Source organism: Delphinapterus leucas, chromosome 14 (assembly GCF_059928025.1).
Source record: "Delphinapterus leucas isolate spDelLeu-1000000601 "Yukka" chromosome 14, BTC_Dleu_Yukka2, whole genome shotgun sequence".
Classification (NCBI taxonomy): Eukaryota; Metazoa; Chordata; class Mammalia; order Artiodactyla; family Monodontidae; genus Delphinapterus; species Delphinapterus leucas.
The window spans coordinates 61,843,465-61,866,633 of NC_143142.1; the positions used below are offsets into that span (position 1 = coordinate 61,843,465).

Consider the following 23,169-nt stretch of genomic DNA (forward strand, 5'->3'; position numbering starts at 1 on the left):
AGTGACTAGTACATTGAAAACTATTTTCAGTGAACACTAAGTGTTCAGCCACATGGAGACAGAGTTTTCAGATGGAGGTTGTTCGGTTGTTGCCCATGGGCTGTCTGCTGTGGTTGCTGCTTTCCGTGCTGGTGATTGGAACTTTCCGACAGAGCAAGTCTTATGCAAATTAATCTTTATATGTGGAATTGGGCAGTTTACATCAGATACAGCAGTTAACCTTATGCACCCAAACATTAACCATAGAACCTTCAAATAATGGTTGTAGGAATGCTGAAGAATGTGGTCAGGGCACTCAGTAACTCTCTGATAAAGGTTTGCTGTTGTTAATATCCTAGGGACCATTGGGATGGTTTTAGTGGAGAAAGTGAGAGCTCAGAAGCAAAGCCAAATTACTGTGGCCCGTTTTCACGGAACCTCACCTCTCACCAGCACTTGGGTCTTCCCAGTGGCCAGCCTAGTGGTACCCTCCACACACAAAGCCCAGAAGATGAGGCAGTAGGTGTATTTGGTCTTCCTCAAGCTTAAAGAATGCTGTTCCTCCCTGGAAACCCATATTATGTTAATAACTTGGGATGAAATATCACAGCAGGGAGTTCTGGGATTCACGTGCCTTGGCTGTATAGTAAGATGTTCATTTATGGTTTATGCTCCTAAATGTTCCTTTGCTAGAATGCAAGGTGGTAGGACCCAGGAGAACTGTAACAGCTAAATTCTGGTCCTTTTCAACAAAGTTCATCTGCTGTCTTAGTTGTGCTGGAATTTGCATGGAATTTAACACTTTTCAAAGCTGCCAAGCAACAGAAACATAACTCGATTTTTTTTAACCTGAGAGATAGCATTTGTGGCATGAAACGTATGGGGGGAGAATATGTAAACTCGAGGCACTCTTAGTCACCTGACTATTTCTTGGTTCTTTTGCAGCTCTGTTTGCAGCCTACCTGGGTGCCGCCCTGGCTAACGTATTATCTGTGGTGAGTCAACATGGGCTAGGAATGTGCATTACACCCTCCTCTATATTCTCTCAGCTCCCCAAACCCCTCCTCCAGGAACCCCTTCGCAATCCATCCCTCATGTCTCAAATCACGCTTCCCTCCTCCACAGCCGCAGACAGAAAGAGCTGGGCCTCAAAAGTGTTAATGTCAACACTGGTCAATCAGATCCTGTGGTCAGTGGGCCAGTGGGGCTCCATATAGAAGGACAGTCTGAAGAGCATTATCTTGTAAATCAGACTCGTTTCTTGTAAATTTCTTGTAAATCAAACTCCTCTACAACTAGTTTTAAATCTTCATATTTAATTTTTTTCCTATGTTTCTAGATCATCTACCCAAGTAGCTTGTGGGCCAGTGTACATCTTTGTTCACCCCATAGCAACTACCAGGGAGTCAGGAGTCAAGAGGCAAGGCTTCCAGGAGGACAAGGCCAAGCCCGAGGGAAGCCAGAGCTGGCGGCTGAGGGCCTGTGCAGCAGTCTGAGAACCCTTCTCTGCCTGAGCCCCAGTGCAGGTCGTGTGTGAGGTCGGGGGAGCCACATGGCCAGCCCAGCCCCCAACACACACAGGAGGGACACTGGCCCCATCGCAGAGCACACAGGGCTCAGCCTACAGTCGATGCCTCCCCCTCCATAAAGGTTCAAGGCCCAGCTCACACAGGCAACCAGGAAAAGTCCCATTGGTCCTGCAGGTGGAGGTGGAGATGGGCATTCCACTAACCCGTGTTTAAATCCCTCCTCCATCCTCAGTGAAATTGCATGGTTTGGACAGAGCATAGGAAGGAATTTTGTAAGCAATAGAATTCGACTTCCCTAATACCATCCTGTGTCCCCCAGTGGACTAAGTCCCTCTTCTGGGCCCCATCACGTTTTGTGTTTGTATCTGCTACGACGCTTGACAACATTGTGACAAGTCTAGTACACACCAGTCCTCTTCCACCTTCAGCCCTTGTGCTCCTTCGAACAGGGGCCCGGTTGTATTCTTATCTTTATCTCTAGTACCTATTATAGTGCCCAGCTCATAGTACGTGCTCAAGAAATGCAGAATGAATGAAACCCTAAGGTAGTGAGTCCCCACCATGGGATACATTAGAGCTGGGGCTAGATAGCCGACCATCAGAAACAGGATGGAGCCTGGCCTCTGAGGCTCCTGTCTGCCCCAGGCTTTCCCACCTCTTCTTGCCCCCATCCTTTCACCCAACTGTCCATCCAGTAAATACGTGTCACATGCCTTCCTTGGACAAGGTACTAGACGGGATGCAAACGGGACACTTTGGTTCCTGATCATAGGAATTTACAGGGTAACTGGCCCCTTCATCTTGTGCAGAGAAGTTACAGGTTATATCACTCTACCTAGACATTTTTCAGAACAAAATCATGTTTATTTTCTGTGTACCTACTATGTTTAAGACACTGTACTGCCCACCCTCAGAGATACAAAAAAAGTGCAAGCTATTAATTCACTCTGAAGGAATTTCCAGTCTCCTTGAGGAACAGGATATAAAAATGTTGAATGACATTTATGAGACCGTTCAAGCCTCTACAGAAGAGGGCACTTAGGAGCCGCACAATTTTGCTTTCTAATTGGCTCCTGCATGTGCAGCCCCGTATCTTCAACAGCACTGCCCTCTTCCTCACGACAATGACCACAAACTGAGGACCATTTACTGAGCACTTAGTATGCACTAGGCACCAACTCTGAGTAGATATCTTTATCCCTATTTTGCTGTTGAGGAAATAGTTGTCAGAAAGAGGAAATGGCTCCAACAAGGTAACCAGAGCTGAGATTTGGATTTGGGTCTGTGGAACTCCCAGCCCACATCCTTCTCACTGTAGGACTTGAAGGAGATGCTTTCCAAAACACCCTATGCAGTCTTAGCAGGGCTTTGGTAAGACTCACGGAGTGGAATTCTTCAGTCATGGGTGTTCCTTAAGGCTACAGTTCTGGTACCAGGCTGTCATTGCTCCTCCTAAAGTCCCACCCAACAGGGCCATCTTTGACCACACACCAAGTGGAATCACTCCTTCAATGGTACTCCCTGAGGCTTTTACTGCTTATGATAAAAGGATGTTTGGGGGAGAAGGGGCATTGATTTGATCGGCTTCATAGTTGAATTTGTAGGCTCTTTGCTAACAAGCTATCCAGGTTATCTCAAATGAAGAGTGGGGAGGGGTATTTAAAAGCCTCAGGGCATCTTAAGATACAAAAAACGGGGGAACATCATGAGAAAGGCTGTTGGGAATGGGAGAGCCCTTGAGGAGAGAGATAGCTACCCCTGATCTCCAGCTCCCTGGGACTAGGATGTGACATCTCTGCCTCTCTCCATATGTCTGTTCTGTTTCTGTGTCTCTCTGGGATGGGTTTCTTCTGCTGCACAGAGGCCCCCAAATATCCACCCAGCACTGGTTGGCTCTCTAGTTTTTTCAGATCGAGTCTTTGGACGCAGTCTCTGTATCTCTTAGCTCAAATTCTCAAGACAGGGATTCTATTCCCAGGTAGCCTGCCTATGGGAAGCTGCATTTGGGTCAGGTGCTTATCTCTAGTGCAAGCAGACGTGACCAAAGAGAAAAAGGTTTTGAACAAAAAATGGCTGCCGATGCTGTTCCTTCAACAGGGGCTTTGGGAGAAGGTGGGGAATGGCCACAAGTCCTAGAGTGGGAGGTAGAGCCTGGCCAGACACCCAAGACAAAATATGTCTTCCACATAAAGGCATATTATAAGAGGGTTCCAGCGGCTGCATTTTGAAGAATATGTGTCCCCTGTTACAATGCAGACTGACCCCAATGGAACGATTTGATTTATGTTGGTCATGAATTAAGTATTATTCTGCTCAGTGCCCACCAAGCCTCCCCTCCTCCACCCAGGACCCTAGGTGATTGTGAAGGGCCGATGAGATAAGCACAGTCATCTGATGTAACCAAGGCTTCTCTTGTGATCCGCCTCCCCCCAGTTTGGATTACCGCCCTGCACCTGGCCCTTCTGCCTCTCGGCACTCACCTTCCTGCTCCTGACGACCAACAACCCGGCCATCTACAAGCTCCCGCTCAGCAAAGTCACCTACCCAGAGGCCAACCGCATCTACTACCTGTCCCAGGAGAAAAACAGAAGAGCATCGACCATCACAAAGTACCAGGCCTACGATGTCTCCTAAGTTGCCCTTTCCAAAACATGTCACTGTAAATTCAGCCTTCAGCAGGCTGTCCAGGTGCCCAGGCTGAAGGCCACTTAAATTCTCCTTCTGATGGTTCTGTGAATCTGCCCCCAAGCAAACCTATACCCCAGTTACTCCCAAGAACAGGGAAATAAGCGTGCAGTCCCTATTCAGGAAGTTCTGTGTTCTAAGATGTACAATACTTATCAAAAACATGGTTAATTTAGACCTTATACCTATAGCTCACTCCACAAGAGCTCTCTTTGTGGGGAATTTTCTCTCTTTTGCAAAATAAGCCACACCCCTAAAGAGAATTCACCAGGAAGGGGACAGAGATGGGTGACATTGTTAGCCAACTCAGTCATTTAATGCAGTGACGTAGTGTCAGGAAATCAGTCTACAAGGCAAAAGGGCAGGTCTACCCCCAGCTCTGCCATGAGTGAACTCCAACCACTTGGGTGGGTCCATCCTCCCTCTCAGCCTCAATTTCTTATTGGTTTCATGACGAGGAGGGGCCCTACAGTCCCTTCCACCTCAGAAGTATTGATTCTTCTCTTTCCTATAAACTGACAAAATCAGCATGACCAATAAATAATTACTTTAAGTAAAAGATGGAAGGGCTATCTGGAGAAGAGGCAGGACAATTTTAATGTTGTATGGAGATTTATTCTTGAGTCATGAGATGTTCTCCAGACTTGGAAGTTCACTGGAAATTCCAACATGCCTTCCTTTACGTAACAATTATTACTAGAAATGTCATCAGATGAAAATTGATCTTTTTCAACATTTAAATCATATTTTAAACAAATGTGTTTCCTTTTATAATATTCATAAGCATACTCTCATTAAATGTTTAAGGTTGCAAGTTGGTGTCAGGGTTTTCTTAAAATGCGGCTCACCTACATTGTCCACACCGTGCTCATTTGAGGGGTTTTCCACGGTCAAGGGTGTGTTTGAAAAGAGATGAGGATGAATAGATAAAATGCATTCTTACCTCTTTCCACAGAATCACTTGCCACCCATTCTGTCTTAACACTGAAAAAGAAACAGCTATGTATTCACTGTAATGACTGTATTACATAAAGTCCAAAACAATAAAAGATACCTCTTCCAAAAAAAAAACAGAGAGAGAGGAGGGTGGGTTGAAAGTTATCAGAAGAAGGTTTGATTTGCTTACAAAGGGAATTATACAGTAATGACCATGGTCATTGTTTTCTGTTTCAGTTGAAGTGCAAGTTGTTGCAACCCATCTCATTTCTTAGGGGATAGTCTTGCACCCTAAAATTATTAATCCAGCCCTTCTTGAATGGCCAGTAACTCTTGTTATTTAGTTGCTCTGGTTATAGCATTGAGCTCCTAAAACACAGGGTCCCTTTGTGGGAAGCCACGTGGCTCAGCCTTCCCACCCCTCCCCCAAAAGACAGGAATGAGCCACTTATAGTGCCTCAGTGCCCACCCCCTGCACCCTTCCAGGTTAGCATTGTGGGTTGAGGACATAAGGCAGGAGATGAGGGAAGGAAACAAGGGGGAGCGGACAAACTATAAATCCATCATTTAGCAAAAGCTGGTGTCTACGTTTATATTTTCTTTCCTCTGTCAGCCCTGAGATCCCAGCCCTCTTCCATCAGCCCAAAAATACTTGGCTGCCTATTTCTCTTCCAGATTATATCTATCCAATTATGGCTTCTCCAGGAAAACAGAACACTTCTCGCTGGAAACAAATGCCCCACATAGGAAATGGGAACAAGTCACACTCCAGAGGCTACCTCTGAGTTTGTGATCACACCTTGAGGCCAAGAAGGTCTCAGGCTCTATTTTCATGACCAGTAAGTTATGGCTGTCTGAGGATCAAGCATCCGAGAATTTCACCAGAAGACTGTTTATGCTCACCGCTCACTCAGCTGCCCCAGAACCTCTAAGTGATGACATAGAACAATTAAAATACCATTTTTCATGCATTTTCCACCAAAGTGTTATAATCTGGTTTTATTAAGAGCAGGAAACCCTCCACATGCATGCCATTCTGATTATTGACCACTAACAAATCCATTCAGCTGTTCTAAGTATTTCAATATCCTCACCTATAAAGCAAGTTGAGTTGGCCCAGGATACCAAGCAAGGTGGAAATAGATGGGATAAAAGAATTTGATTTATGAAATGTATGACATCTAGAGGCTACCAAAGTAGTTCTTCTCCTCCAGCCCTTCAATTCCATGTCAGCAGTGGAGAGGGGAGACAGCTCCAACCAGCTCCTGAAAGCTGGTTACCCAAGTGAGCATATCCCTCCAGTGCCACACTTAGTGACATCACCTTGGTAGCTGGAAATCAGAGAGGGTGGGAGTATTTACACCCCAGAAATTACAAATCTGATCTTTGTTTTCCCGGATGGCCAGTTCACCAGCACACCACTGACACATCAGTTTGGTGAGAAGGAACTAATGTAGGCTTCCTAACCAGAGACTCCAAGACTAGGGCCAAAATATTCAATCCAGCGATGCTACATGGATGCCACTCTACATACAGGAGGCATCTGAGAGAATAACAAAAGTGTTCTCAAGCATAAGATTTACCCACAGAAGCCTATACTGAAAACACTTTGAGTGGAAGCATCCAAATAAGGAGAAAAATGAAACCAGGAAATGCTGCAAAGGACACAAGAAGTGTAAGGTGATCAAACATGTTTATTGTTTATTAGGACCAAAGGGGAAAAACAGAAGAAATAGACCTACAACTGGAATATCAAATGATGGTGGCAGGGTGGGTGGGGGAAGAGGCAGGAGAGCCTATTAGAGTACTTAGCTTGTACAAAAATTCATACGTTTACAAGGTCCACAGGGAGGAATAAACATGGGTGATAAGGGCAACCACCATGAGAACAAAATCAGAATTATAAATTTTAAACCAGAGGAATATTCTCTTTGCAATGGAAAGCAAAAAAGGAGTAAAATATTATAGAAAGTCTCCCCTTCCAAAAAAAAAATAAGCACAAAAAAATAAGCAGAAGGTAGAAATTAGTCATAATATGACCGTAATTGACCCCCAAAAAAAGTTAACTATTAAATTCACCACTGAAAGACAGACTCTCAGGCTGCATTTTTTTAAAGACTGAACAATTTTCTATTTACAATAAACACATTTAAAACAGAAAGACATAAATGTTTGAATACGAGAGAATGAAATAAGATATACTAAACAAATCCGGACTGAAAGAAAGCTAGGGTATCAACCATAATACCTTGAAAAGTGAAATTAAAGCCCAAAAATAAAGGACAAATAATGATGTAAAGGGAACAATAAGCCAAGAGCACATACTCATCATCAACACTTGTGACCTAAACAATCAGTCTCAAAATACATCAAGCAACAAATGACTGAACTGCAGGGGGAAACAAACAAATTAATAATTGTAGCTAAGATTTTACCAAAACCTCAGAAACAGATCTATCAAGAGAACAAAAAATGAGCAGAGATATCAGGGCTATGAACAATACAATTAATAAGTGTGAGCTCTTATGTACATGTAGGATTCCAAACCCTCCCACTCAACACCCCCCAAAAAATGTGTTCTCAAATAGAGAACAGATGTTCTTTTAAAGCACTCATGGAGCAAGCTTGGGGTCCTCATGAGATGCTGGTGGGAAATTGAACACTGTTGCCTTTTGGAGAGCAGGTCCTCAGAATTCAGTCATGTTGCGTATCTACACACCTTGTGGCCCAGAAATTCCTGGCCAGAGTATAAACAGTTCCAGGTGGGGCTGTTCACCACAGCCTTGGTTGCATTGCAGAGAGCTGGAGAGAGGGCAGAGGCTGAGTGGGGTGCTGCACACCAGGGAGCCAGCACAGCAGGTAGAAGGCCAGAACCACACGTAGAGCCATGAGGATAGATCTTAAAAACATAGTGCTAGCATAAAGAGGAAAATGACATTTATAATCATACCAATTCATAAATTTAAAATGCGTGCACACAAAACAATAGATATTTTGCAAGCATGCAAACAAAAAAAGAGGTACACTGGAATGTGAGAGAGAAAAGAGAATGGAGCATAAAAATGAAAAGACACACAGACCTTCACACATTCAAGAGAGGGGCCTTGCACAGACCAAGAAGATAATATGGAGAGACTAAGCCACATGATTAACTCAATCCTCGGTCAGAAGAAATTATAAAAGGGGTGGGGCATAGTGTGTGCTCTGCTCAGCTCTGTCAGAGCCTCAGAGTGAACCCAGAATTGGGTGGGGTCAACCTGCAAAGCCTGAGAGCATCCCATCTACCTCCACTAGCATATGGAAGCATTCTGGCCACACTACAAACTGAGATAGATAGATGATAGATAGAGGATAGATAGATAGATAATAGATGGATAGATAGATATAGATAGATAGGTAGATAGACGGATAGATACATAGATGATAGATGACAGATAGATAGATGAGAGATAAATAGATAGATGATAGATAGATAATAGATAGATGATAGACAGATACATGATACATAGATAGATAGATATGTATTAGATAGACAGATGATAGATAGATGGGTAGATAGATGACAGATAGATGATAGATAGATAGATAGATAGATAGATAGATAGATAGATAGATAGATACTTAGATGATAGATAGAGAGATGATAGATGATAGATAGATGATAGGTAGATGGATAGATAGATGATAGATAGATATAGATGATAGATAATAGATAGATAGATAGATAGATAGATGATAGATAGATAGATATAGATATGAAGATTTTGCACTTCACCTCCAAATTAGTTGAACATATTTTAACCCCTAAAAGAACAATAGTAAAGAACGTGTGTTTTATTTCTTCTTTTAGAATGTTTTAGAATCTCTGATGAAATGTAGGAATAAGAGGAAATTTTTGTTGCTGTTGAGATTGCAGAAAGGTGGGAAAGAACATTTCTAAAAATGAAAGATGTAGGAATTGAGGATATAAACTGAGTTCAGAAAGATCATGAACCTACGAGAAAGATAATAAATTCACAACACCTCCTACAGTCATCAAACCTAGTTGGTGAGTCAGAAGGTAGGTGTGAAGAGGTCCCAGCTGTGAACTAACCTGGTTTTGAATCCAGTCCTTACAGGCTGGGAGGTTATCTCAGAGCCTGCAGCTCATTGTCTACGAAACGAGGGCTGTACCTGCCTCAGAGCAGTGTTCATGTGAAGGCTACTTAAGAACCCCTGGGGTCAAGATGGCGGTGTGGGAAGACGCGGAGTTTGCATATCCCCACAACTAGGGCACCGGCCAGACGCTGGTGGGGACTTCGACACCCAAGGAGATGGGAGGAACCCCCGAGTGACCGAGTAGAACGTTGTGGAGAGTGAGGGGGAGGAGAAGTGAAGACCAGACAAGACTTGTGCCCCTGAGTGGTGGCTGGAAGAGGCGAGAGGTTCCCATGCCTGGAGGGACCCTCAGGGGCCTGGAAGGACCCTCAGGGGCCTGGAAGATCAGACGGACAGGGGAGAGCACAGCTAACATTTCCCCTGCCCAATTGGACCCCGGGAAGCCTGCTGGGCTCCCAGGACTGGTCCTCTGCCCTCCAAGGCCAGAGGCACTCCTGGGCCCCTCTTGTGGCACTGAACCTAAGCCCCACCCCCTACCCCTTCCAGGGCCGCCTTTTCGGGCAATGTGGGTATTAAGTATAGGCCCCGTCCCCCACCTAAACTCCATCCATGCCTAAGCTCCACACCCCACCGACCAGGCATTTTCTGGCTTTCTTTTTTTTGCCTTCAATAGCTACTTGCAAATATAATAAAATGCTTAAGAGTAACAATTTTATTTTTTTAATTTGAATTTTATTTATTTTTTATACAGCAGTTTTTTATTAGTTATCTATTTTATACGTATTAGTGTATACATGTCGATCCCAATCTCCGAATTCATCCCACCAAAAACAACAACACACCCCCAGCTTTCTTCCTTTGGTGTCCATACATTTGTGCTCTGCATCTCTATCTCTATTTCTGCCTTTCAAACGGGTTCATCTGTATCATTTTTCTAGATTCCAAATATATGCATTAATATACAATATTTGTTTTTCTATTTCTGATTACTTCACTCTGTATGACAGTCTCTAGGTCCATCCACGCCTCTACAAATAACCCAATTTTGTTCCTTTTTATGGCTAAGTAATATTCCATTGTATATATGTACCACATCTTCTTTATCCATTTGTCTGTCAATGGGCATTGAGGTTGCTTCTATGACCTGGCTATTGTAAATAGTTCTACAATGAAAATTGGGGTACAAGTGTCTTTTTCAATTATGGTTTTCGCTGGGTATATGCCCAGTAGTGGGATTGCTGGGTCATATGTAATTCTATTTTCAGTTTCCTAAGGAACCTCCATACTGTTCTCCATAGTGGCTGTATCGATTTACATTCCCACCAACAGTGCAACAGGGTTCCCTTTTCTTCACACCCTCTCTGGCATTTGTTGTTTGTAGATTTTCTGATGATGCCCATTCTAACCAGTGTGAGGTGATACCTCATTGTAGTTTTGATTTGCATTTCTCTAATAATTAGTGATGTTGAGAAACTTTTCATGTTCCTCTTGGCCATTTGTATGTCTTCTTTGGAGGAATGTCTATTTAGGTCTTCTGCCCATTTTTTGATTGGGTTGTTTGTTTTTTTAATATTGAGCTGCATGAGCTGTTTATATATTTTGGAGATTAGTCCTTTGTCCGTTGACTCGTTTGCAAATATTTTCTCCTATTTTGAGGGTTGTCTTTTCATCTTGTGTATAGTTTCCTTTGCTGTGCAAAAGCTCCTAAGTTTCATTAGGTCCCATTTGTTTATTTTTCTTTTTATTTCCATTACTCTGGGAGGTGGGTCAAAAAAGATCTTGCTGTGATTTATGTCAAAGAATGTTCTGCCTATGTTTTCCTCTAAGAGTTTTATAGTGTCCAGTCTTATATTTAGGTCTTTAATCCATTTTGAGTTCATTTTTGTGTATGGTGTTAGGGGGCATTCCAATTTCCTTCTTTAACGTGTAGCTGTCCAGCTTTCCTAGCACCACTTATTGAAGAGACTATCTTTTCTCCATTGTATATCCTTGCCTCCTTTGTCATAGATTATTTGACCATAGGTGCATGGATTTATCTCTGCACTTTCTATCCTGTTCCATTGATCTATATTTCTGTCTTTGTGCCAGTACCATATTGTCTTGATTACTATATCTTTGTAGTATAGTCTGAAATCAGAGAGTCTGATTCCTCCAACTCCATTTTTTTCCCTCAAGATTGCTTTGGCTATTCAGGGTCTTTTGTGTTTCATTACAAATTTTAAGATTTTTTTGTTCTAGTTCTGTAAAAAAAATGTCCCCGGTAATTTGATAGGGATTGCATTGAACCTGTAGATTACTTTGGGTAGTATAGTCATTTTCAAAATATTGATTCTTCCAGTCCAAGAATATGGTATATCTCTCCATCTGTTTGCATCATCTTTGATTTCTTTCATCATTGTCTTATAGTTTTCTGAGTACAACTCTTTTACCTCATTGGGTAGGTTTATTCCTAGGTATTTTATTCTTTCTGTTGAAATGGTGAATGGGATTGTTTTCCTTAATTTCTCTTTCTGATCTTTCATTATTACTGTATAGGAATGCAAGAGACTTCTGTGCATTAATTTTGTATCCTGCAACTTTACCAAATTCACTGATTAGCTCTAGTAGTTCTCTGGTGGCATCTTTAGGGTTATCTATGCATAGTATCATGTCATCTGCAAACAGTGACAGTTTTATTTCTTTTCCAATTTGGATTCCTTTTATTTCTTCTTCTTCTCTGACTGCTATTGCTAGGACTTCCAAAACAATGTTGAATAATAGTGGCAAGAGTGGACATCCTTGTCTTGTTCCTAATCTTAGAGGAAATGCTTTCAGTTTTTCACCATTGAGAATGATGTTTGCTGTGGGTTTGTCATGTATGGCCTTTATTATGTTGAGGTATGTTCTCTCTATGCCCACTTTCTGGAGAGTTTTTATCATAAACCGGTGTTGAACTTTGTCAAAAGCTTTTTCTGCATCTATTGAGATGATCATATGGTTTTTATTCTTCAATTTGTTAATATGGTGTATCACATTGATTGATTGCATATATTGAAGAATCCTTGCATCCCTGGGATAAATCCCACTTGATCATGGTGTATGATCCTTTTAATGTGTTGCTGGATTCTGTTTGCTAGTGTTTTGTTGAGGATTTTTGCATCTATATTCATCAGTGATATTGGTCTGTAATTTTCTTTTTTTGTAGTATCTTTGTCTGATTTTGGTATCAGGGTGATTGTGGCGTCATAGAATGAGTTTGGGAGTGTTCCTTCCTCTGCAATTTTTTGGAAGAGTTTGAGAAGGAAAGGTGTTAGCTCTTCTCTAAATGTTTGGTAGAATTCACCTGTGAAGCCATCGGGTGCTGGACTTTTGTTTGTTGGAAGATTTTCCATCACACTTTCAATTTCATTACTTGTAATTGGTCTGTTCATATTTTCTAGTTCTTCCTGGTTCAGTCTTGGAAGGTTATACCTTTCTGAGAATTTGTCCATTTCTTCCAGGTTGTCCATTTTATTGGCATAGAGTTGCTTGTAGTAGTCTCTTATGATGCTTTGTATTTCTGCTGTGTCTGTTGTAACGTTCCCTTTTTCATTTCTGATTTTATTGATTTGAGTCCTCTCCCTCTTTTTCTTGATGACTCTGGCTAAAGGTTTATCAATTTTGTTTATCTTCTTAAAAAAACAGATTTTAGGACTTCCCTAGTGCTGCAGTGGTTAAGAATCCGCCTGCCAATGCAGGGGACACAGGTTCGAGCCCTGGTCCAGGAAGATCCTACATGCCATGGAGCAACTAAGCCCGTGCATCACAACTACTGAGCCTGTGCACTAGAGGCCAAAAGCCACAACTACCGAGTCCACACGCCCTAACGACTGAAGCCTGCACACCTAGAGACCATGCTCTGCAACAAGAGAAGCCACTACAATGAGAAGCGCTCACACTGCAATGAAGGGTAGCCCCTGGGCTTCCCGGGTGGCGCAGTGGTTGAGAGTCCGCCTGCCGATGCAGGGGACACGGGTTCGTGCCCCGGTCCAGGAAGATCCCACATGCCGCAGAGCGGCTAGGCCCATGAGCCATGGCTGCTGAGCCTGTGCGTCCGGAGCATATGCTCCACAACGCGAGAGGCCACAGCAGTGAGAGGCCCGCGAACCACAAAAAAAAAGCAAAAGAGTAGCCCCTGTTTGCCACAACTAGAGAAAGACCACAAGCAGCAATGAAGACCCAACATAGCCAAAAGTAAATAAATAAAATAAAATTTTTTCGAAAAACAGCTTTTAGTTTTATTGATCTTTGCTATTGTTTTCTTTGTTTCTATTTCATTTATTTCTGCTCTGATCTTTATGATTTCTTTCCTTCTACTCACTTTGGATTTTTTTAATTCTTCTTTCTCTTGTTCCTCTATGTGTAAGGTTATATTGTTTATTTGAGATTTTTCTTGTTTCTTGAGGTAGGATTGTATTGCTATAATCTTTCCTCTTAGAACTGCTTTTGCTGCATCCCATAGGTTTTAGATCGTCGTGTTTTCATTGTCATTTGTCTCTAGGTATTTTTTGATTTCCTCTTTGATTTCTTCTGTGATCTCTTGGTTATTGAGTAATGTATTGTTTAGTCTCCATGTGTTTCTATTTTTACGTTTTTTTACCCTGTAACTGATTTCTCATCTCATAGAGCTGTGGTCAGAAAAGATGCTTGATATGATTCTAATTTTCTTAAATTTACCAAGACTTGATTTGTGACCCAAGATGTGATCTATCCTGGAGAATGTTCCATGTGCACTTGAGAAGAAAGTGTAATCTGCTGTTTTTGGATGGAATGTCCTATAAATATCAATTAAATCTATCTGGTCTATTGTGTCATTTAAAGATTGTATTTCCTTGTTAATTTTCTGTTTGGATGATCTGTCCATTGGTGTAAGTGAGGTGTTGAAGTCCCCCACTATTATTGTGTTACTGTCGATTTCCTCTTTTATAGCTGTTAGCATTTGCCTTATGTATTGAGGTGCTCCTATTTTGGGTGCATATATTTTTATAATTGTTATATATTCTTCTTGGATTGATCCCTTGATCATTATGTAGTGTCCTTCCTTGTCCCTTGTAACATACTTTATATTAAAGTCTATTTTATCTGACATGAGTATTGCTACTCCAGCTTTCTTTTGATTTCTATTTGCATGGAATATCTTTTTCCATCCCCTCTCTTTCAATCTGTATGTGTCACTAGGTCTGAAGTGGGTCTCTTGTAGACAGCATATATATGGGTCTTGTTTTATATCCATTCAGCAAGCTTGTGTCTTTTGGTTGGAGCATTTAATCCATTCACATTTAAGGCAATTATCGATATGCTTGTTCCTATTACCATTTTCTTAATTGTTTTCAGTTTGTTTTTGTAGGTCCTTTTCTTCTCTTTTGTTTCTCACTAGAGAATTCCTTTAGCATTTGTTGTAGAGCTGGTTTGGTGGTGCTGAATTCTGTTGGCTTTTACTTGTCTGTAAAGCTTTTGATTTCTCCATGGAATATGAATGAGATTTTTGCTGGATATGGTAATTTTGGTTGTAGGTCATCAGTTTAAATATATTGTGCCACTCCCTTCTGGCTTGTAGAGTTTCTGCTGAGAAATCAGCTGTTAACCTTATGGGAGTTCCTTTGTATGTTATTTGTCATTTTTCCCTTGTTGCTTTTAATAATTTTTCTTTGTCTTTAATTTTTGTCAATTTCATTACTATGTGTCTCAGCTTGTTGCTCCTTGGGTTTATCCTGCCTGGACTCTCTGCACTTCCTGGACTTGGATGGATATTTCCTTTCCCATGTTAGGAAAGTTTTCAACTATAATCTCTTCAAATATTTTCTCAGGTCCTTTCTCACTCTCTTCTACTTCTGGGACCCCAAAATGTTAATGTTGGTGCATTTAATGTTGTCCCAGAGGTCTCTCAGTCTGTATTTATTTCTTTTCTTTCTTTTTTCTTTATTCTGTTCCATGTCAGTGAATTCTACCATTCTGTTTTCCAGGTCACTTATCTGTTCTTCTGCCTCAGTTATTCTGCTACTGATTGCTTCTAGTGCATTTTTCACTTCAGTTATTGTATTGTTCATCTCTGCTTTTTTGTTCTTTAATTCTTCTAGGTCTTTGTTAAACATTTATTTCATCTTCTCGGTCTTTGCCTTTACTCTTTTTCCGAGGTCCTCAATCATCTTCACTCTCATTATTCTGAATTCTTTTTCTGGAAGGCTGCCTATCTCCACTTCATTTAGTTGTTTTTCTGGGGTTTTATCTTGTTTCTTCATCTGGTACATAGTTCTCTGCCTTTTCATTTTGTCTATCTCTCTGTGAATGTGTTTTTTGTTCCACAGGCTGCAGGATTGTATGTCTTCTTGCTTCTGCTGTCTGCCCTCTGGTGGATGAAGCTATCTAAGAGGCTTGTGCAAGGTTCCTGATGGGAGGGACTGGTGGTGGGTACAGCTGGATGTTGCTATGGTGGGCAGAGCTCAGTAAAACTTTAATCCACTTGTCTGCTGATGGGTGGGGCTGAGTTCCCTTCCTGTCGGTTGTTTGGCCTGAAGCAACCCAGCACTGGAGCCTACAGGCCCTTTGTTGAGGCTAATGGCAGACTCTGGGAGGGTTCACACTAAGGAATACGTCCCAGAACTTGTGCTGCCAGTGTCCTTGTCCCCACAATGAGCCACAGCCAGCCCCTGCCTCAGCAGGAGACCCTCCAGCAGTAGCAGGTACGTCTGGTTCAGTCTGCTATGGGGTCACTGCTCCTTCCCTGTGGGTCCTGATGCACACACTACTTTGTGTGTGCCCTCCAAGAGTGCAGTCTCTGTTTCCCCCAGTCCTGTCAAAGTCCTGCAATCAAATCCCACTAGCCTTCAAAGTTGATTTTCTGGGAATTCCCCCTACCGTTGCTGGACCCCAAGGTTGGGAAACCTGATGTGGGGCTCAGAACCTTCACTCCAGTGGGTGGGCTTCTGTGGTATAATTGTTCTCAAGTTTGTAAGTCACCCACCCAGCAGTTATGGGATTTGATTTTATTGTGATGGGGCCCTTCCTACCATCTCATTGTGGCTTCTCCTTTGTCTTTAGATGTGGGATATCTTTTTTGGTGAGTTCCAGTAGCTTCCTGTAGATGACTGTTCAGCAGTTAGTTGTGATTCCAGTGCTCTTGCAAGAGGGAGTGAGCGCTCGTCATTCTACTCCACCACTTTGAACAAATCTCATTTTGTTATTTCTTATGGTTATTTCTTATATGTACCACATCTTCTTTATCCATTCATCTGTTGATATACATTTAGGTTGATTCCATATCTTGACTATTGTAAATAGCGCTGCACTGAACATTGGAGTGCATGTATCCTTTCAAACCATGGTTTTCTCCAGATATATGCCGAGGAGTGGGATGGCTGGATCATATGGTAGCCCCAGTTTTAGTTTTTTAAGGAACTTCCATATTGTTCTCCATAGTGGCTATACCAACTTACATTCCCAACAACAGTGTAGAGGGTTCCTTTTTCTCCACATCTTCTCCAGCATTTATTGTTTGTAGATATTTTGATGATGGCCATTCTGACTGATGTGAGATGATATTTCCTTGTAGTTTTGATCTGCATTTCTCTAATAATTAGTGATATTGAGCATTTTTTCATGTGCCTCTTGCCCATATGTATGTCTCCTTTAGAGAAATGTCTAGTTAGGTCTTCTATCCATTTTTTGATTGGGTGGTTTTTTGATATTAAGCTGCCTGAGTTGTTTGTAAATTTTGGAGATTAACCCCTTGTGGGTCTCATCAGTTGCAAGTCTTTTATCCCATCCTGTGTGCTGTCTTATTGTCTTGTTTATGGTTTCCTTTGTTGTGCAAAAGTTTTGGGGTTTAACTGATCCCAATTTTTTATTTTTGTTTTTATTTCCATTACTCTAGGAGATGGATTGAAAAAGATATTGCTGTGATTTATATCAAAGAGTGTTCTGCCTATGTTTTTTGTTAAGAGTTTTTATAGTATCTGGTCTTATATTTAGGTCTTTATTCCATTTTGAGTTTATTTTTCTGTATGGTGTCAATGTTCTAATTTCATTCCTTTACATGTAGCTGTCCATTTTTCCCAGTACCATTTATTGAAGGGATTATCTTTCCTCCATTGTATGTCCTTGCTTCCTTTGTCATAGATTAATTTATCATAGGTCTGCGAGTTTATTTCTGGACTTTCTATCCTATTCCATTGTTCTATATTTCTCTTTTTGTGCCAGTACCTTACTGTTTTGATAACTGTACTTTGTAGTATAGTCTGAAGTCAAGGAGCCTGATTCGTCCAGCTCCGTTTTACTTTCTCAAGATTGTTTTGGCTATTCGGGGTCTTTTGTGTTTCCATACATTGTAAAATTTTTTGTTCTAATTCTGTGAAAAATGACATTGGTAATTGGATAGGGATTGCATTGAATCTGTAGATTGTCTTGGGTAATATAGTCATTTTGACAATATTGATTCTTGCAATCTAAGAACATGGTACATCTTTTTATCTGTTTGTGTCATCTTCAATTTTTTTCATCAGCATCTTATAGTTTACAGAGTACAGGTATTTTGCCTCCTTATGTAGGTTTATTCCTAGGTATTTTATTCTTTTTAATGCAATAGTAAATGGGATTGTTTCTTGAATTTCTCTTTCAGATCTTTCATTGTTAGTGCATAGGAATGCAACAGATTACTGCGTATTAATTTTGTATCCTAAAACTTTACAAAATTCATTGATGAGCTCTGTTAATTTTCTTGTAACACCTTTAGGATTTTCTGTGTATTGTATCATATCATCTGCAAACAGTGATGGTTTTATTTCTTCTTTTCCAATTTGGATTCCTTTTATTTCTTTTTTTGTCTCTGACTGCTCTGGCTAGGACTTCCATAACTATGTTGAATAAAAGTGGCAAGAGTGGACATCCTTGTCTTGTTCTTGATCTTAAAGGAAATGCTTTCAGCTTTTCACAGTTGAGTATGATGTTAGCTGTAGCTTTGTCATATATGGCCTTTATTATTTTGAGGTATGTTCCCTCTGTGCCCACTTTCTGGAGAGTTTGTATCATAAATGGGTATTAAATTTTGTCAAAAGTGTTTTTTTCCATCTATTGAGATCATCATATGTGGTTTTTATTCTTCATTTGTTAATGTGGTGTATCATAGTGACTGATTTGTGGATATTGAAAACTCCTTGCATCCCTGGGATAAATCCCACTTGTTCGTGGTGTATTATCCTTTTAATGTATTGTTAGATTTGGTTTGCCAGTATTTTGTTGAGGATTTTTGAGTCTATGTTCATCAGTGATATTGGCCTGTAATTTCCGGGTTTTTTTGTGGTATCTTTGTCTGGTTTTTGTACCACAGTGATGGTGGCCTCATAGAATCTGTTTAAGAGTGCTCATTACTCTTCAATTTTTTGGAAGAGTTTCAGAAGGGTAGGTGTTTTCTCTAAATATTTGATAGAATTCACCTGTGAAGCCATCTGGTCCTGGATTTTTGTTTGTTGGAAGTTTCTTAATCACTGTTTCAATTTCAGTACTTGTGACTGGGCTGTTCATATTTTCTATTTCTTCCTGGTTCAGTCTTGGAAGGTTGTACCTTTCTAAGAATTTGTCCATTTTTTCTAGGTTGCCCATTTTATTGACATAGAGTTGCTTGCAGTAGTCTCTAATGATCCTTTGTATTTCAGTTGTGTCAGTTGTAACTTCTCCTTTTTCATTTTTAATTTTATTGATTTGAGCCCTCTCCATTTTTTTCTTGATGAGTCTGGCTAAAGGTTTATCAATTTGGGTTACCTTTTCAAAGAACCAGCTTTTATTTTCATTGATCTTTTCTGCTTTTTGTCTCTATTTCATTTATTTCTTCTTTGATCTTTATGATTTCTTTCTTTCTACTAACATTGGATTTTGTTTGTTCTTCTTTCTCTAGTTGCTTTCACTGTAAAGTTAGGTTGTTTATTTGAGATTTTTCTTGTTTCCTGATGTAAGATTGTGTTGCTATAAAGTTTACTCTTAGAACTTTTTTTTGCTGTGTCCCATAGGTTTTGGATCATCGTGTTTTGTTTTCCTTTGTCTCTAGCTATTTTTTTATTTCCTCTTTGATTTCTTCAGAGATCCATTGGTTGTTTAGTAGCAAGATATTTAGCCTCCTCGTGTTTGTGTTTTTTTACAGATTTTTTCTTGTAGTTGCTTTCTAATCCCATAGCATTGTTGTTGGAAAAGATGCTTGATATGATTTCAATTTGCTGAGGCTCATTTTGTGGCCCAGCATGTGATCAATCCTGGAGAATATTCCGTGTGCACTTGAGAAGAACGTGTGTTCTGCTTCTTCTGATGGAATGCTCTATAAATATAAATTAAGTCCCTCTGGTCTAATGTGTCATTTAAGGCCTGTGTTTCCTTATTGAATTTCTGTCTGGATGATCTGTCCATTGATGAAAGTGGGGTGTTAAAGTCCCCCACTCTTATTGTGTTACTGTCAATTTCTTTTTATGGCTGTTAATATTTGCCTTATATATTGAGGTGCTCCTATGATGGGTGCATATATATTTACAATTGCTATATATTCTCCTTGGATTAATCCCTTGATCATTATATAGTCTCCTTCTTTGTCTCTTGTAACAGTCTTTATTTTAAAGTTTATTTTGTCTGATATGACTATTGCTACTCCAGCTTTCTTTTGATTTCCATTTGCATGGAATAGCTTTTCCCATCCCCTCATTTTCAGTCTGTATGTGTTGCTATCACTGATGTGGGTCTCTTGTAGACAGCACATATACAGGTCTTTATTTTTTGTATCCATTCAGTCAGTCTATGTATTTTGGTTGAAGGATTTAATCTATTTACATTTAAGGTAATTATCAATATGTATCTTCTTATTGCCATTTTGTTAATTGTTTTGGATTTGTTTTTGTAGGTCTTTTTTCTCCCCTTCCTCTTTTGTTCTATTCTCTTGTGATTTGATGACTAACTTTAGTGTTGTGTTTGGATTCCTTTTTCTTTTTTATGTGTATCTATTGTAGATTTTCAGTTTTCAGTTATCATGAGGTTTTGATATAGCAGTCTGTATATAAATAAGATTGTTTCAATTTGCTCATCTTTTAATTTCAAATGCATTTCCAATTTCCTGCATTTGTACTCTCCTCTTCTCATGATTACTCGTTTTGATATCATATTTGTGTGTGGTTGATTCCCTACATTTACTGTATGTTTACCTTTACAGATGAGCTTTTCCATTCGTAATTTTCTTGTTTCTAGAGGTGGCCTTTTCTTTTCCTCCTAGAGAAGTTCCTTTAGCATTTGTTGTAAAGCTGGTCTGGTGGTGCTGAATTCTTTTAGCTTTTCCTTGTCTGTAAATCTTTTTATCTTTCCATCAAATCTTAAAGAGAGCCTTGCTAGGTAGAGTATTCTTGGTTGTATGTTCTTCCCTTTCATCACTTTAAATATACCTTGCCACTCCCTTCTGGCTTTCAGAGTTCCTGCTGAAAAATCAGCTGATAACCTTATAGGAATTCCCTGGTATGTTATCTGTTGCTTTTTCCTTGTTGCTTTTATTTATTTTTTTTTTACATCTTTATTGTAGTATAATTGCTTTACAATGGTCTGTTAGTTTCTGCTTTATAACAAAGTGAATCAGTTATACATATACATATGTTCCCATATCTCTTCCGTCCTGCGTCTCCCTCCCTCCCAACCTCCCTATCCCACCCCTCCAGGAGGCCACAGCACCGAGCTGATCTCCTTGTGCTATGCAGGTGCTTCCCACTAGCTATCTACCTTACGTTTGGTAGTGTATATATGTCCATGCCTCTCTATCGCTTTGTCACAGCTTACCCTTCCCCCTCCCCATATCCTCAAGTCCATTCTCTAGTAGGTCTGTGTCTTTATTCCTGTCTTACCACTAGGTTTTTCATGACTTTTTTTCTTAAATTCCATATATATGTGTTAGCATACGGTATTTGTCTTTCTCTTTCTGACTTACTTCACTCTGTATAGACTCTAGGTCTATCCACCTCATTACAAATAGCTCAATTTCATTTCTTTTTAGGGCTGAGTAATATTCTATTGTATGTATGTGCCACATATTCTTTATCCATTCATCTGATGATGGACACTTAGGTTGTTTCCATCTCTGGGCTATTGTAAATAGAGCTGCAATGAATATTTTGGTACATGACTCTTTTTGAATTATGGTTTTCTCAGGGTATACGCCCAGTAGTGTGATTGCTGGGTCATATGGTAGTTTTATTTGTAGTCTTTTAAGGAACCTCCATACTGTTCTTTATAGTGGCTGTACCAATTCACATTCACACCAGCAGTGCAAGAGTGTTCCCTTTTCTCTACACCCTCTCCAGCATTTGTTGTTTCTAGATATTTTGATGATGGCCATTCTGATTGTTGTGAGATGATCTCATTGTAGTTTTGATTTGCATTTCTCTAATGATTAATGATGTTGAGCATTCTTTCACGTGTTTGTTGGCAGTCTGTATAACTTCTTTGGAGAAATGGCTATTTAGGTCTTCCGCCCATTTTTGGATTGAGTTGTTTGTTTTTTTTGTTATTGAGCTGCATGAGCTGCTTATAAATTTTGGAGATTAATCCTTTGTCAGTTGCTTCATTGCAAATATTTTCTCCCATTCTGAGGGTTGTCTTTTGGTCTTGTTTATGGTTTCCTTTGCTATGCAAAAGCTTTTAAGTTTCATTAGGTCCCATTTGTTTATTTTTGTTTTTATTTCCATTTCTCTAGGAGGTATGTCAAAAAGGATCTTGCTGTGATTTATGTCATGGAGTGTTCTGCCTATGTTTTCCTCTAAGGGTATGATAGTGTCTGGCCTTACATTTAGGTCTTTAATCCATTTTGAGCTTATTTTTGTGTACAGTGTTAGGGAGTGATCTGATCTCATGCTTTTACATGTACCTGTCCAGTTTCCCCAGCACCACTTATTGAAGAGGCTGTCCTTTCTCCACTGTACATTCCTGCCTCCTTTATCAAAGATAAGGTGACCATATGTGCGTGGGTTTATCTCTGGGCTTTCTATCCTGTTCCATTGATCTATCTTTTGGTTTTTGTGCCAGTACCATACTGTCTTGATTACTGTAGCTTTGTAGTATAGTCTGAAGTCAGGGAGCCTGATTCCTCCAGCTCTGTTTTTCGTTCTCAGGATTGCTTTGGCTATTCGGCATCTTTTGTGTTTCCCTACAAATTGTGAAAATTTTTGTTCTATTTCTGTGAAAAATGCCAGTGGTAGTTTGATAAGGATTGCATTGACTCTGCAGATTACTTTGGGTAGCAGAGTCATTTTCACAATGTTGATTCTTCCAATCCAAGAACATGGTATATCTCTCCATCTGTTTGTATCATATTTAATTTCTTTCATCAGTGTCTTATAATTTTCTGTTTACAGGTCTTTTGTCTCCTTAGGTAGGTTTATTCCTAGATATTTTATTCTTTATGTTGCAGTGGTAAATGGGAGCGTTTTCTTGATTTCGCTTTCAGATTTTTCATCATTAGTGTATAGGAATGCCAGAGATTTCTGTGCATTAATTTTGTATCCTGCTACTTTACCAAATTCACTGATTACCTCTAGTAGATTTCTGGTAGCATCTTTAGGATTCTCTATGTATAGTATCATGTCATCTGCAAACAGTGACAGCTTTACTTCTTCTTTTCTGATTTGGATTCCTCTTATTTCCTTTTCTTCTCTGATTGCTGTGGCTAAAACTTCCAAAACTATGTTGAATAAGAGTGGTGAGAGTGGGCAAACTTGTCTTGTTCCTGATCTTAGTGGAAATGCTTTCAGTTTTTCACCATTGAGGGTGATGTTGGCTGTCATATATGATGTTGGTTTGTCATATATGGCCTTTATTACGTTGAGGAAAGTACCCTCTATGCCTACTTTCTGCAGGGTTTTTATCATAAATGGGTGTTGAATTTTGTCAAAAGCTTTCTCTGCATCTATTGAGATGA

The 23,169-nt window shown here is 40.1% G+C and overlaps 1 protein-coding gene across 1 annotated transcript in view; it reads left to right on the plus strand.

The window, feature by feature from the left end:
* Positions 1-4,246, plus strand: part of SLC14A2 (solute carrier family 14 member 2) — a 56,357-nt gene extending 52,111 nt beyond the window's left edge. The window contains exons 18-19 of the mRNA XM_022561811.2: positions 925-974; positions 3,942-4,246. Of these exons, the coding sequence (XP_022417519.1) occupies positions 925-974; positions 3,942-4,142 (251 nt within the window). The 3' untranslated portion in view covers positions 4,143-4,246. The remainder of the gene's footprint in view (positions 1-924; positions 975-3,941) is intronic.
* The last annotated feature ends 18,923 nt before the right edge of the window (positions 4,247-23,169 follow it).